Genomic DNA, 16242 nt, shown 5'->3' with positions numbered 1-16242 from the left:
ATGACTAGTGAAGTCGTTAAATAGCCGCGGCCATTGCGCATTTTTCCTTCACTCCTCTAGCAGGCTGGTCCCGGGACGCTGGGAGTGTCGGTGAAAGGAGCAATTCCTTTAGAGGGCAGCGGAATTTCCTATAGGCAGCCTCTCTCCTCTGCTACTATATATCGACCCGCCCGGCGCCACCCTCGAACAAGTTGCGACCGCCACACTTGGTCCCAACGCTTACACGTACCCCCGCACAAATACGTGGCTCTCTTTCATGTCACGTTCTGGTACAATGCAATCACACGAAATACAACCCCCCCCCCCCCCCCCTTCATTCAAGACAGTAGAAAGATTAGACGGCAGGAGGAGAACAGGGAACAAAACAAATGCAAAATTGTCTTCTGTACTACGCTGACGAAAGAAATGACCAGTGACGACATCGTACTGCTGCATGGAGATGCCTGAACAGTTTCAAGCCTCCAGGAAAGGTTGTTTGTTGCTTTGGCGGTACGATCCATTTCGTCACAGTTTCCGTTCGGGAATGTTGGCGGCGTGCGTTGTTCCGCAATTACTTCCACTGTTGCGCCCGGGCAAGCCCAACGAGCGTCGGGCTTTTCCTGCTGGCACCCTCTTTGCTTGTTCTGGCGCTGCTCCTCAAGACAACGACGCATTGCCAGGAAGCATCGAGCTGTCAACATGATCAGACAAGTCTGAATTGTGAGACACTCGGGCGCTGGTTCCCTGGCGGCGAGTCGCCTTCGCACCGCGGGAGATTTGAGCGGGCGACTTGCGCGCTTGCTGATTGGACCTCTCGGGCCGCCGTCACGTGCTGCCTCCGGATTGGGCATTTTGAGAGCCAGCGACTTTCCCACGCTATTTAAGCGAGCGCACTGCCTGCGCAGAGCGAGATATCCACGAGTGTTCGTCGAGTGCCGCTCGCGAGGAGGGGACGCGTCTTAGTCTCCCCGGCCATCGCTGTGCGACTACAGTTGTATCTGGCTGTTAGTCCTCGGCTGCCGTGTCGATTTTCCTGTAGATATGCCCTGTATATAATGTACAAAGACGCCTTGTGCTCACCTCTCCGATGCTGACTCGGTTTCATCGCTACCGCCAAGGCAGCAGGCAGCTCTCGTTCACGAAACGGTTGACGTGAGCTACGGGTCATACTCCCTTCGGCACCACACCGCACCTCCTTGTGGCCTCGTGCGTAACCGGGTACCGCTGGGCCCTTGGCCAATGTTGCCATGCATGGGAGCTCTTCTGTGTGTGCTCCCATGGAGTAAATCCAAACACAGCCTTCCATCTTACGGTTTTGGCTGCTTGCGACATGCCACTTCTACCGTTGCACTGGCCTAGGTTTACAGGGCATCATCCCTGCTTTTGAAGTGCGTTATAGGGCTTAAAAGAGAACTAGTGGCTTGCTGACGGAAAGAGCAGATGTCATTTAAACAAAATATTTAAGTAAGAATTTGGCTGTTAAAATGCTGTGCTAGAGTAATTATTTACATTAATAAACGACTAGACTAGGAAATTGGTTTACAGTGCAGACAGACAAACATAGGAAAGAACGAAATGACAAGACTGATCGCTAACTAACAACCAAGGCATTATACTTTCCGATCAGTCGCTTAAATACAGCAGCTGCTCATATCAACAAAAACGCAATTGCTGGAAAACGCAGGAAAAAATCAAAGCAACTTATAGCAAAATTGAGGGATTGCTGACACATGAGCTACCGGACTTTGCAATTTCAACAGATTCGATAATCTCGCTCTTCCAAGCTACGTCGCATTCCAGCGCATCACCCCTGTATTATCTAGCCGGAGTCCTCCACTACGGCGTATCTCATAGCCTGAGTCGCTTTGGGACGTTAAACCTATAAACCAAACCCCCCAAAAAACTATAGAAAATGTTTTTGTGCACACAACAGAATTTTGTGTGCTTTTTGGCAGTGAACCTATTGGGACTGGATGTAGGTAGAAACATCCCCGAAAGAAGAGGCCCCTGAGGAAGTAGTGAGTGACTAGGAAAGCTGGCGTTTAAAATGTATCTTTCCGTAGCTTCATTTGGACAATAACACTTTTTATTGCAATTATCTTGAGTTTAGATGCAACCTTGTTTTAGATCAGTGCGCGCTGAGTGTCTGGCATGTTTGGATACAGGAGAAGGCATAGCAAAAGAAAATCGTGATATCTGGCTGGTTTTATACGGTGTGAATCCGCTGATGCTCCAATTCTTTAAGCGCTGGAGAGGACAGATCTCATCGACTGGGTAATATCCGTCATTAAAAGAGGTACTATCGGCTGGTCGTACTGGCAGGTTTCGGGTACTGTCCCCGAGAGAAGGCTTCGCTGAAATACCTGCGCAGACATTCTGCGTTGTGACGAGCATCAATCCTTCCTGTGTCGATGGTGTAGAATTCGTGTTGCAATTCCTGTGGTGGTGGAAATGCTAGACTAGGGAATGCAGGCTGAGTTTTTGCGGTCGTTGTCCATGGCCATCCAAATGCACCTTTTTCACCTGCCGGCCCAATGAAGTCAATGTAAAGCGCACCTTTTCTCCAACACAAAGAAAAAAAAATCGAAATTGAGGGAGTTTTCGACGGCCCGCTTTTGGTGTGCCAGATCACATTATGATCATGCCATGCAATGTGGACCATGTTATTTAACATCACACCACAAAACGCTTCTACCAGTGATATCGTCGAAGCGCAGAACGAACCAGAGATGCCATTGCCACTTTTCCTAATGCCCGACATAAGCTCGGGGCTTGACCATTTCGAAACCGATGGGTGAAATCGCTGTAGTGTACATTATTGCAATACGCGGTGGGGAAATGCAATCTCCATCTTATAGCCCAATGAACAACTACAGCAAGTAGAATGGAAGAAAAACTGCGAAGCAAAGATATATGCGAGGTTTAAACTAAAAATCTTAAAAAGGTGCTAGAGTAATAAGAGTAAAAGTCGGTGGTAGTAAAAGCGACTTACCCCTGATAAGCCAGAATCGAGACGACGTGAAGCATGAATTGTTACGGTACGTTTGACAGCACCTATTAATGCTCACTTTTTTCTAATTCGCGATGGGATTTTATTACCGGAGATTTTTCCGCGCCATTTATATTTCTGGGGGCGTTTTCATCAGAATCCTTGTAGGAATGTTGGTGAAGCAAAATATTTTCTGCAGTTGTCACAGAAGCGAATACCACAGGACCACAGACTACAAAAAGTACTAGAGAAAAAAATGAAAGACAGAGAGCTACAAAAAGTAGTACAAAACTAAAGAGGGTTGTGCTGGTACATAACTACGTAACCGTTGGCGCGGTTATGTAGACTTTTTTTGTATTTGGTGTTTCTTTAGTCAGCACGACTTACAGCCTGTAGTAAAATGGTTCCATCGACAGGCACAATTTTATTGGTGGTTTCTCCACATTTTACCGTTAAGAGCATGCAATATGTTATTTGCGTCAAATATATATCGCATGGCTCTGTCTTTCAGATTTGTATATTTACCTTACGTTAATTGTGGGGATGCTTCTTTTCTACAATCACAACAAAATGTCGTCAAGAGCACTAAGCAGTTCTCAAGCCTGCGAACTGACAGCAGGTGGGATGATGCGATGTCGCTTCTCAGTTGTGCTGTCGTGATACCTCCATGGTTATAGCATTCGATTGCTTAGCCAAAGGTCCTGGGTTCGGTTCCATCCATGGCGACCGCGTTTCAATGGAGATGAAAATCAATGCGGCCTTGTATTGGGCTGTATAGGTGCCTGCTTAAGAATATCATGTGGCCGAAATAATCAGACTGCTTCACTACGGCGGCAGTCATAGTTAAACCGCATGAATTAGCTAACCAAAGCCGCTCTCCATCGTATGCTCCATGCCTCAAATACATGAAGCCTGCAAAGGGCAATATGCTTAATTGCCCTCGTATTCTTTTTCATAAAAAATTCTCATTGACTTTCCCATGTTAGACAAGAATTCGGCAGAACGCAGTCTCCTGCAAAAATAATGACCACGCTAAGCAACATGGACGCGCTCAGCACACAATACTGAGTCAAGCGCTGAAAACAGCCTTAGCTGGCTTTCCGTCACCCCTGGCTGCGATCACATCACTTCCAAACTGAGATTTACCTAAGGTCGGCGTGGCAGTAATTAAACAATTGTTTTTAGCTTCCAAAGTCTAAATGATTTCATTTCTGATAGACAGGTAAATTAGAACATTAGGAGGTAGACAGGTGACACACAGAGAACAGCAGAATTTGAACTTTCTACAATACTTCAAGTCTGAATACGTGCACACCATATAACAGACGCGTATGTAAGAATCAGCCACCAAAGCTGTCTCAAGGTTTGTCAGGCATCAAAGATTCACTTCTTTCCACTCACATACAAAGCTTATGATGGCTTCCGAAAATGAAGGGAACGTGTCCGTCTGAGGAACCCTGGTCGAGAACTGACTGAACGCACAAAGCACGCTGTTTTAAAACCACGTGCACAATTCCCAGAAGCGAGACGTCGCTCAAAGCGTTTGTTGCAACTGTATTCCACTCGAAGCTGCACCTAGTGCTCCTCTAACCTTTCAAAGTCGGCGGGACAGCAGCGCCAGGGCAGTGCACCGGGTCGACTCGTGGTCGCATACACCCCTTCCGCGCCTGTAAATATTCGACAAGGTTTTCTAAAAGGTTTCTTTCAGGAGTCCCACCGCAAACGTTGCTCTGTTCCTTAATAGGTCTTAAAAGAGCTTAATGAAAGAGTTACCTTAGATCATAGCTTGTTTTCAATATTTCTACCGGATGTACTGCATGCTGTGTAGTGACTGCAGTGTGGCGCTCTCGTGCACTGCAGTGACCCACTCTTCCTCGAGGAGGGATTCTCGGAGGACGTGGCGGCTGATCTGGCTCGGAGAGGCCATCGCCTTGAACCGTGTCGTCTCCGCCGCGTGTATCGCTCCCCCGCAAGCATTGCCCACATAGTAACTCGAGGCTACTGGTGGAACAACACTGCCAAGGTGAGATTGACGGGAGGGAGTCGGGAAAACGACCAGCCTGCTCGAAGCGCATAGGATTTCGGTTTAGGCAGCTATACACAGCTTACCTGCAGTAACATTCAGTCCATTAAATTCTGTCTTTCCCAGCCGCAACATATCCTACGGGTGTGTTCGGATAAGAACAGTAATCGAGGTCCCATGGCAACTTTTTGTTTTCAATGAAATTGCTATATGCGGTGGGAAAACGTCTCCACTCAACGGAATGAATCTTAATTTGCTTGATACCTTGTAGTTTTCTCTGAACAAATCGTATATCACTAGAGGTGGAAAATGCTGTATTTGCCATATCAAAAAGCTCCAAGTTTGGAGACCTGCTGCTTTCATAGATCGGCGCACTCACTCATGAGTGCACTCATATCGCCTCACTAACACTCACGTGAGTGTGAGTGAGTGGACGCATGTGAGAGTGGTCGTGAGAGTGAGTGTGAGTGAGTGGCCGCAAATGGGAGCGGCCATGAGTCTGAGTGCTAGTGAGTGGCCACAAATGGAATTGGCCATGGCTGTGAGTGTGAGCGAGTGGCCGGAATCAGAGCGGGCATGAGTGTTACTGTGAGTGAGTGGCCATGAATTGGAGTCGTCATGAGTGTGAGCGTGAGTGAGTGGTCGTGAATAGGAGTGGCCAGAGCGTGTGAGTGAGTGGCCCTGAACAGGACCAGGCATAAGTGAGTAGCCCTGAACAGGACCAGGCATAAGCGGGAGTAAGTGACCGATAATGGGAGCAGCCATGAGTGTAAGTGCGAGTGAGTGGATGCGAGTGTGGACGGGCATGAGTGTGTGAGAGTGAGTGGGCGTGTATCGAAGTGACCGTGAGTGCGAGTGTGGCTGAGTGGCCGTGAATAGTGGTGACCATGAGTGTCAATGATAGGCGGTGAATGGGAGCGGGCATGAGTGTGAGTGCGAGTGAGTGGATGCGAGTGTGAGTGGTCATGAGTGTGAGTGCGAGTGATTGAGGTGGAGTGCCACTGATCGTGAGTGTCATTGAGCCTCTCCTCATGGTGCCGGTCTATCGCTGATTCCGCACTAAGATGTTGCCATTAATTTTTTTTTCACTAAATCTATGCAGTTTTATTTTTATAAAAACTGTTCAAAAGGTTTTTTTTTTTTTTGCAATTGACTTAGTGGAAAATCGCAAACTTTGTTTCAGGGGCGGCGTGCTGCTAAAATATTAATTTTCAACCTTACAAATTGAGATGATCAATATTTGGTTGCACTAACGGTTTCCTTTTTATTATTCGGGTTTTGTCCATAATTTCGAACAAAATTTTAAGCTCTCGATCACTAGGTATGTTCTCCACAACACATCAAAATTGCTTAAAATTTGAAATTAGCCAAAAGAGGAGCAAGTTTGATTCCAGGTAAAAAAAAGCATCAGCTTCGATTTTTATTAAAGTTCCTCTCATTAATGCTTTGTACGTAAGAAATACTACGTACCATGAAGTGTTCCATTTCATTTTAAATTAGAATCAAAATTATCCATTTTCTGATATTCTTGAATTTGGGCCGACTTCAAAATAATATGAAGGAAGAACAAACAACTCTACAGCTTCACTTTCTTTACAGAAAAAAAAAAGAGAATAGTGCTTGGATAATATAGACAAAACGTTTCAGTGGCAACACTTTATTGAGTCGCTCCAGAATGCAAGGCGGAATATTTGCAATATTCAGGACAAGCGCTAGGCTCTATATTTCTATTTCTATAATTTAAGATATAAAAATATAGAGCCTAGCGCTCTATATTTTCCACACCACACGGAGGAGCGGGGCTTTCTGGCGGGGGTGGTGAACGTCGAGGATAATCAGGGAATGAACGGTGGTTAGAGCCGGAGAAGCGAAGAGGGTAGTCTGCTTTAAATGAGTCGTAGCCGCGGCGTTCATTCTAGAGCCTGCGACGACAGAAGCGGGAAATATAGCCTCGGTACCCGCAGTAATAACAAACAGGGCGGGCTGGGCGCCAGGTGGGGTAGTATGTCGGCGCCGCGGCAGGTGGTGCCACTGCAGCGACATGAGCAGTAGTAAGCGCCGGTGGCGTAGGCGCTCCAACAGCAGGCGGCAAGGACGTGACGTGGGCGTACGTTGGCACCTGACAGATGGTAGGAGCGAGCGGTGTGGGGGGGGGGGGAAGGTCATTAATGCCAGCTCTTCTTTGACAATGCTACGCAGGCCGGCACTTGAAGGATGTGGCTCAGATGCCGGGTGGCACAAATTACCTTGAGCCGAGAGCTCTTCACGAATTAATTCGCGAATAAGCGCACGGAGGTCAGCGTCGACAGTGAAACCAAATGAAGTGGGATCAGGCTGCAAGCGTATTGACTGTAGTTCGTCAAGGCGTTGACAAGTCGATATGATGGCGTCGATCGTGGTAGGGTTCTGCACTGCCAGGGCGTAATAGGCGGGTGGCCCAGTACCTTTAAGGACGTGCCGAACTCGCTCGGCCTCTGGCATGGTGTCATTTATGCGCCGACAAAGTGCAAGAACATCTTCTATATAAGAGGTATAGGCCTCATTGGACCGCTGAAGTCGGGCTTCTAGCTTCTTCTTGGCGGACTCCGTGCGAACAGTAGGAGCGCAGAAAATCTGGCGTAACTTTTGTTTAAAGGTAGCCCAGTCTGGAATCGTCGATTCATGATTTAGGAACCACGTTTTGGCCACATCCGCCAAATAAAAGGACACATTAATTAGTTTAAGAGAATCGTCCCACCGGTTGAAAGCACTGACTGACCCGGTCGTAGCTGTCGAGCCAGTCATCTGCGTCGTCGTCGCGGAGACCGGCGAACATCTGCGGGTCGCGTTGACGGCTACTGACAGTCCAACTAGCAAGGGGAGCTGGGGTCGAGTTGGTGGAAGCCAGAACAGCGGAGTGGCCCTCTTTGGTCATGACGATGGTGGTCGGGGCCAAACGGCGGCCAGAACGGAGCTCCAGGTAGATGCAGGTGACGCAGCAGCGGGGAAATCAAGGTGCACCTCCACCACGTGTAAGGGAACGCGAAGGTCGGACTTGGGGGATCAGGTTTTATCGCAGACCTGAAGCCTTGGTCGCACACTGTAGCCAACCACACTCCGCGATGACTTGTGGTCTTCCTGGCTAGCTTCCGTGTTGACGCGAGGAAGCCGGCGAAATTTGGCCACTCGGGAAAGGAATTGGTCAGGAAGAGAAGATGAGGAACTGGCATGTGTAGAAAAGAAAGAGGCATCAAGAAAGGTAGTGGGAGAACGGCCGTATACGAGGAAAAACGGGGTGTAACCTGTGGTCCGCTGTACAGCCGTATTGTAGGCGAACGTAACAAAAGGAAGTATTGCGTCCCAGTTTCGGTGGTCCTGGTCGACGTACATAGACAACATGTCAATATATAATGACCGAAAGGACACCGTAAGTCATGCTAAAAACGGGCCTGTGTTTTAGTTCTCAAGTTTCGAATAGCCTTCCATGTACAATTCGTGCCGTGGCCAAAAAATTCATCCTTTGTGTTCTAGAGAATTAACAAACGAACGTTGACAGCCACTCGTCCCTCCGTTCAGGTCATCTAATTTTACCAGGCTCAAAACCTTCCTGTTTCGCTTTCGGACTTAAAAAAACGATGCTTTCCATTATGGCGTCACTGATATGTCCTTTGTGCAGCGTGGGGGCGTTCAGCCTTATGAACAATAAGCACAACTTATCTCCTTGTTGATACTAGATATATATTATTCAGGCGAAACTAGCTCAGGGGAATACGCTCCATAACTGCTGGTAATTTAGACCAGAAGATAATTGGTTGAGCGAGCTTTTAAAAGAACACACCAGAAACCTTATCTTAACACCATTCGTGACGCCATTCGACAGTTATTTAATCCACGAGCTGACATGAAGCTTCCGTCTGCTCCCATAAAAGCTTCATGCCTCTATCCATAATACTAAGACGCTCGCTTACAATAGGTCGTACAAAAAACTCCATATTTTCATTTCGAGGAAAATCACACGTGAAAGCCTCTAAAGGGAGTTTAGAGCTGCCATTCTAACTTAGCGATTTTGTAAAGGTTGTAGTTTCGTTTCAGCACATAAATTCAGCAAAAAATCGTGCAAGTGCCTTTTAGTTTTCAACGCGTTGTTTTTTGCCTCAAATAATGAAACCGGTATTTATATAAATATATGCAGGTTTTTATTATCTAGCGATCAGCCCCTGCGCGATGGTGCATGTGGTGAGGGCGCTTGATTGCTGTGCCCAAGGAAGAGTGATCGAGTCCCGGCCGCGACAGCAGCATTTCGACGGAGGCGAAAATCAAGGCGCCCGTGAGCTGTGTGAAGTCATTGCACGTTATAGAACCTTAGGTGGTAACATTTCCGCACAGTCCTCCACTACGGCGTCTTTCACAACCTTAGTCGCGTTTGAATATTACACCCCATAAACTAAACCAAAACTTATCTAGGGATGAGAAGAAGCAACCGCTGGTAAAGTCCACGTGTGCAGGCACCTGTTTCTTTGCATGGCTCAGTGGACAGGGCGCTCGACTATTGATTCTGGCCGCGTTTGAATGGAGGCGAAACGCAAGGCATGTATGTATTGAGCATTGTCATTGCACGTTGAAGGGGTCAGAATGGTTTAAATGATGCAGAACCCTCCATTATGAAGTCTATCAGAGACTGAGTCTTTTTGGGACTTCAACTCCATGAATAAAAATAGCCAGAGGTCATTCTACCGCGAAACTTTACTTAATAATGTCGTCTTGCCTTGTCTACACATAAAGCGTGCGAACCATGCGCTAGCACATCACTTACAGAGTGCTTGTTTCGGTGCATGTTGTTCGAATAAATTTGTTCCTGCGCTAAAACATGCGATAATGCACTAACCACGCATGCATCTGCAGGGTGATGCGAAAGAATCCGCCCCAGTTCTTTGGTTCGGCTGCGACCCCCGGTGTGACGGCATGGCAGCAGCGGCAACACCTCATGGTCTACCCTGAAATTAGGGAAATGTATGCATGTCCCATACTGCTGCTGACACCACGGACAAGCGCGCTTACACCGAGATCCCGGTCACAGGTGCCAGAGCAAGGAATACTACAGAGCGCACATACTATAGTAATAAAAAAAGCGAAGTAGCACGACTCTGAATGTTTCGAAATATCATATTTGTACTAAATTAAAAGAAAAAGAAATGAATAATAACTGTAAATTTCTATAGTTGCATGTATCGTCGTTGTCGTCAAATCTGAGCCTGGTATATGCTGGGGAATCTTGCTATTTGGTGATTCATTGTAAGTTTTGTTCTGTTGTCAGTATATAAATGTTGGTACTGTGATTTGAGCTGGAAGTCGGTGTGCTTGAGCTAACTTGCCTCTGTGGTATTCTTTCTGTCATGTGGTGCAATTATTCATAGAAGTAGCGGGTACCCTCGATGCAGAAACGTGGGCTTGCTTGTGTCAACGCTATATCGTCATCGTTTCCTTCCATCTACTTCAATCGTTGCTGGAAGGCATCGTTCCATGGCCAAATTTAAATTGGCAGGTCACGTGGACTGTAGCATAAATGTGCTCTAGATTGCTGCTCGTACGACAGCTGCCAACTCTATAGCTGTCGGATAGGAAGGTTGATGTGGGAATCGAACCCGGAACCCATGGATGCCGAGTCAGACATGCAACCTCCTAGGTCACGCTGGTTCGTTTGGATGGATCGGTTAAGGAAGGCCTTTATACTTATGCAGATTTGTATCTCACATAAAGTGGCATATTAAGAATGCATGCTATGTGCGTTTAAGGTGACGTATGACACAATAAGGGCGCAAATTAACAGAGTAGTGTTTAAGGGAGTTAACGTCTGAGCTCGTTGTTGGTCTACCATGTAACAGAGCATTTACTCTCACGCCTACTTGATAAAACTGACTCTGTTTTCCTGATGCCTTGTACCCTGATGCCCTCAATAAATAGTTCTACAGTAAGCGCCATGGTGTCCTCTTTCGTGTGTGTCTGCATTGCGCTAAATAACCTCTTATTATGGAACAGAATAGTGATTTTGTGAGTGCAAAGAACGTGAATACGAATCTAAATTGGATAGGAGACCCCAGAGGAGAGCTGTTAACGCAGTCCCTTTGAAGACAGAGCTTAAGGAATGCGCAAATCATTCGCGGTAAAATGTGTTTGCGGTGAACGGAAACGTGGCCACTTCGCAGCGGTCGAGGCGAGGTTGTTAAAACAAGGCAGCGGCTCCGGCAGGTGGCGGGAAAGCGCCCGCTTTGTAACCGGTAACTACTCCGGAATGATTAAGTGCCAATTAAAACCTGATCACAGGAGACAATATCGATTAGGCTCAAACTGCACGCATGGGTATGGGCACGAAATAGGGCTAGACGTGCCTGAAAAGACAGGGACAAGCTGTACCAGCAGCCAGCGGTCCGCACAGAGTGCGCGAGCAGACTTCAGCGTCTTATTCTCCCAGACGCCACCCAAGAATCTCGGGAACACCAGGTGGCATTACTCCCCCTCCTAAAAAAAACGAAAGCAGAGGCTGACCGCAAGCGATGGGTGATGCCAGAGAAAACAAAAGGATCAACGCAAAAACCGAATAGAAAACGGAAGCTGGGTAACCTGTTCTACACGACAACGAAACAAGCGCACAGTACACTGCGCATTACCGCGTGAAATACGGCTTCATGCGGACAACGTCCACCACGTCGGAGCGTGGTTGCCGACGAGAGGGCTGCACAGAACCCGCTGGAAGAACTTCGTATGTCATTTCCGTGACTCGGCGCAGAACCTAGTAAGGTCCAAAGTAAGGCGACATTAGCTTTTCAGACAAGCCGGGCCGGCGCACCGGTGTCCACATCCAAACTTGCTCTCCAGGTCGGTATGTGACGTGTCGATGACGAAGGTTGTAGCGACGCGTATCCTTGCCCTGCTGTTGCTGAATGTGAATGCGGGCAAGTTGACTTGCTTCCTCGGCGCGCTGAGCAAACTGTTCGGTGTCTGGCGTGAGAAGATGTTCATCAGTACAGCTCGGAAGCATGGCATCCAACGATGTCTGAACGTCACGTCCGTAGAGCAGGCGAAATGGCGTAAAACGCGTCGTCTCTTGGATAGCAGTGCTGTAGGCATATGTGACGTACGGGAGAATCTCGTCCTAGGTCTTGTGCTAGGAGTCTATGTACATTGCAATCATATCGGCGATCGTCTTATTGAGCCTCTCCGTGAGGCCATTCGTCTGTGGATGACAGGCAGTGAATTTGCGATGGCTCGTGTCACTGAGCTCAAATACATCGTGAATAGGTTATGCCGTAAACACCGTTCCTCGATCGGTGAAGACTTTGGATGGTGCGCCATGGCGCAAAACGATTTGCTGCATAAAAAACTGGGCGATCTCAGATGACGTGCCACGCTTCACCAGAGGAGGAACAGAAATACAGGTATCGCCACCACAGCAGAAACGGCCGAGACTCAGAACTACAAATCACGTGACGAGCAAGGGATCGCGGAGGCTAGCAAATGCGAATTACGTTTCCCGTTTGAATGCGGTAGTAGGTTTTCACCGGCATCCCGTGTGAGATAGTAGGTCACGACTGTAATCCATTTGTTACCGACCGATGTCAGCGGAAATGGGCCAAGAAAGTCGATGCTGATTTAATCAAACGGCGTCTGGGGTGGCGCAATAGGTTGGAGCAAACCCGCTGGCTTGAAAGGCGGCGCCTTTCAAAGGTGTGACCCCAAATGCAAATATTGCGGGGAAAAGGCAGGCCTGCACCACATGGTGTGGAACTGCCCACACAATCCTCCAGATGATCCGAATGCAGTGCCAACAATTGAGGGGTGGGAGGATGCCCTATCCAGCTCTGGACTAGAGGCCCTACGGGCCCTCGTGACACGTGCGCGGGTAGCAGCGGCAGCCGCTGGAGTCCCGGAACTAGGGACCCCACCTACACATCCCCCTCCCTTAAATATACTTAATAAAGTTTTTCACTCACTCACTCACTCACGACAGCCTCTGACGTAGCGATGAACGGCGTCAACAAGTTTAGGCCAATAACAGGCTTGACGAACACGGGCGAGTGTGCGTGCAAAACCCAAGTGGCCAGAAGCGGGCTGTCACGATGGTCGACGTGGAGACGAAGAGCGTGACTGTCGCTGGCAAGTTGGCGCCGTGCGCTGCTGGGATAAGTAGTCCTCAATCTCACGAGGTCGTTGGCCGAGTGGAGGGTGACGCATATTCATGGGAAATCCGTGCAGACTTAGGTCTCGATAGGGGCACTGGCGATACGGATGCCCTGGTTCCCCGCAATGGAATCACAGGCGCTCGCGATTTTCGGCGCGCCACAGGTCCGCCTTCCGCTGGGGTGGTCGTCGGTTGTCGATGTACGACTCAGTTTGTGCAGCATAGAGTCAGCTTTGATCGGGCGGCTGTAATGGCGTCGTAGTAGGCGCAGGGCGTCTCGACATATCTGCATACGTTGGACGATGGTACTCCGCGGGAAAAGGTGGCGGATCAGCAGATGGTACCGAAGGCCTCAATGCTTGAAGCTCTCGCGGACAATGCCAGCTATAGGGCTGACCATCGGCTGGGGAGCACCGAAAAGCGCCTGGAGCACTCCGCGTAGAACAGAGAGGATGATGTCCCGAAGATTCTGGGTGGCCCCGAAGGCCGAAAGATGCTCCGCAACCGAAGCGGTGAGTACCGGTCTGTCGCAGGCGGTAGACTGTTGCTGGAGCATCCGCTCTATTGTGACAACTTCCGCAAGAAACCCGGTAACCATGCTCAGTGGATTACGCACGAGACCGGCAAATAGTTGTTCTTTAACGCCGCGCATGAGGTGGCGCACCTTTTTGTCTTCGGGCATGGCCGGGTCTGATCGTCGGAAGAGCCGGGTCATGTCCTCCAAATATGTGCTTACAGTCTCATTCGGCATTTGCATACGAGACTGTAAGGCCCTTTCTGCACGTTTTCGCCGATCCGCGCTGGTATAGGTCTCAAGAGTGCGTCGGCAGAACTCGCGCTGTGATGTTAGAGCGGCTTCTCGGTTCTCATACCACGTACGAGCGCCATCTTCCAGGCTGAAGAAGACGTTTCTAAGCTTGGCGGCGTCGTCCTACTCATTGAATGAGGCGACTCGTTAAAACTGAACGAGCTAATCTTCAACGTCTTCGGGTTGACTGCCGTGGAAGGGCTGAGGCTGTCGTGGGTTCTGCAAAGTGTAGTAAACTGGAGCTTGCATAGCAAAAAATAAAACAGCGCAAAACACACAGACGAAATAATAGAAACAGACACCACAAGACACAAGTCGATGGGCGGTTGCGGTTCTGAACTCCAACGGCCCGTGCTCAGGGGACAGGCCTTGATTCCTCCGGCTAGCACGGTGCACAGGCGTGTTGACTGGCACAGAAGTTGAGTCCTGGGCGCGCGGAGGTGTGCGGGACATGTACTGGGATCGATACGCAGCACCTCCATCAAAATATGTCGCTGACCATAGGGCTAGACGTGCCTAAAAGGACAGGGAGAAGCTGTACCAGCAGCCAGCGTTCCGCACAAAGCGCGCGAGCAGACTTCAGCGTCTTTTGCTCCCAGTGTCCACCTATAAATTTCGGGAACACCATATATATATATATATATATATATATATATATATATATATATATATATATATATATACATGAAAGACCAGCTTTTTCCCAGCGGTTTGCGGAAGAAGGTGTTTAAGGGAAACTAAAGAGAAAAATGAAGTGGGCTTGCATCGATAAAATGCCAATTCCCGATTACAAAAAATCCACTGTTACTGAAAACAAAGCTGTTATAAGGTGGTAAAGAAGAGGAACAAAACTACAGGTATCGCCGCCACAGCCGAAACGACCGAAACTCACAACTACAAATCACGTGACGAGCAAGGGATCGCAGAGGCTAGCAAATGAGAATTAAGTTTCCCGTTTCAATGCGGTAGTAGGTTTTGTATCGAATATGATAACATGCTTTCGTCATACGCAAACAACGGCCAAAAGGCAACATAAATGTTGCAAGGCAAATACAAAAATGCACTTGGGGACGTCACAGGTACCCACTTTGGTTTCGGTTATATGCCGCACTTCGTGCGTGCTCGGATAGCTTCATTTTGCACCTGCGGCGTCTGAAATACGAGTTCGGAGCAGCAGATGCGCCTGGCTCGTTCACAATTGAGCACTCGGAGGCGCGAGCGAGCAAAATCCGCTGCCGCTGACACGCTCATTCGTTCACACTTCTGAGCCAACATATCGCCGCCGTCGCCGCTTCGACTGCGAGCTCCCATTAACCCTGACTTGACCGCTCGACTGCAGCTACGTACACCACGAAAAGCATACATATGATAAGGGCCAAAAGAAAAACGCATTGTCATTCAATTGTTCACTTATTCATGGCGCATCTGACCCGCATACTGTGGCAACAAGGTATCGTAAACAAAATGGGCATAATTGCCGCTCATACAAAAGACAGCGTCAATCCTATTCCAAATGGCATTGTTCAACTATTACATCCTTGCCTATTGCACTGGTCGCCCGACGAAAAAATGGGCGGAAAAAAGTAACAACTAAAAAATAACGAAGTACCACAAATACATTAAAAAAGGTGAAAAAGCAATTTGGAGAAGAAAAGAAAAGCGACGGCGCAAGCGGGGTTCGAACTGACTACTTCTTGCTCCGTACTGTTCCGCGCTAACCACTCGGCCATTTGTTTCTTTATTGCTTAATTTATTATCAGATTTTACACATGAAGAACATTACTCCACTCTCACACACACACACACACACACACACGCACGCACACAGAATATTAAGCGGCATATGCACAACATGGGTTAATACCACGCGATTTGGGCTGCGTGATCCATTACGAATCAGTCCATTTGCAGCAACACTTCTATTCTCGGAAGCCACTCAGGCACTTCGTCTTGTGTCTTGAGAACTTCAATAACACTCGAAACGGCTTCGTGAAAATACTGCCGTATTTTCCTCGCATCAACGTCTGCATGCTTGAAAGCCATTCGGGATCGCCAGATACTGTGCAGGCCCAATAACATGATCATGCCCATCATCATCTTCAATTGGTAAAAATCGACTTCCGAATGCACCCACGGGTAGGTCTCTTTTATTTGTTCGTTGTAGAATGTCCCAGACGACAAAGGCTTCCCAACAGTCCAAGAAAACGTGTTCGATAGTTTCCGGTTTGCGGCATATGAAACAGTGATTTCCCCAAGGTACGAAAAAATCTTTCATTTCTAAATAAGTC

General features: G+C 48.2%; 1 protein-coding gene across 2 annotated transcripts in view; it reads left to right on the top strand.

The window, feature by feature from the left end:
- The window catches only part of LOC146182800 (uncharacterized), a 106578-nt gene extending 95638 nt beyond the window's left edge, over window positions 1–10940 (top strand). For both annotated transcript variants that reach the window (XM_084608925.1, XM_084608926.1), the window contains 2 exons: window positions 4829–4991; window positions 9873–10940. In XM_084608925.1, coding sequence (XP_084465051.1) covers window positions 4829–4991; window positions 9873–9968 — 259 coding nt within the window. In that variant the 3' untranslated portion in view covers window positions 9969–10940. The remainder of the gene's footprint in view (window positions 1–4828; window positions 4992–9872) is intronic.
- The last annotated feature ends 5302 nt before the right edge of the window (window positions 10941–16242 follow it).

This window comes from Amblyomma maculatum, chromosome 7 (genome assembly GCF_055883805.1).
Source record: "Amblyomma maculatum isolate TAMU_Amacu chromosome 7, ASM5588380v1, whole genome shotgun sequence".
Lineage (NCBI taxonomy): Eukaryota > Metazoa > Arthropoda > Arachnida > Ixodida > Ixodidae > Amblyomma > Amblyomma maculatum.
This window is presented reverse-complemented; position numbering and strand designations above follow the sequence as displayed.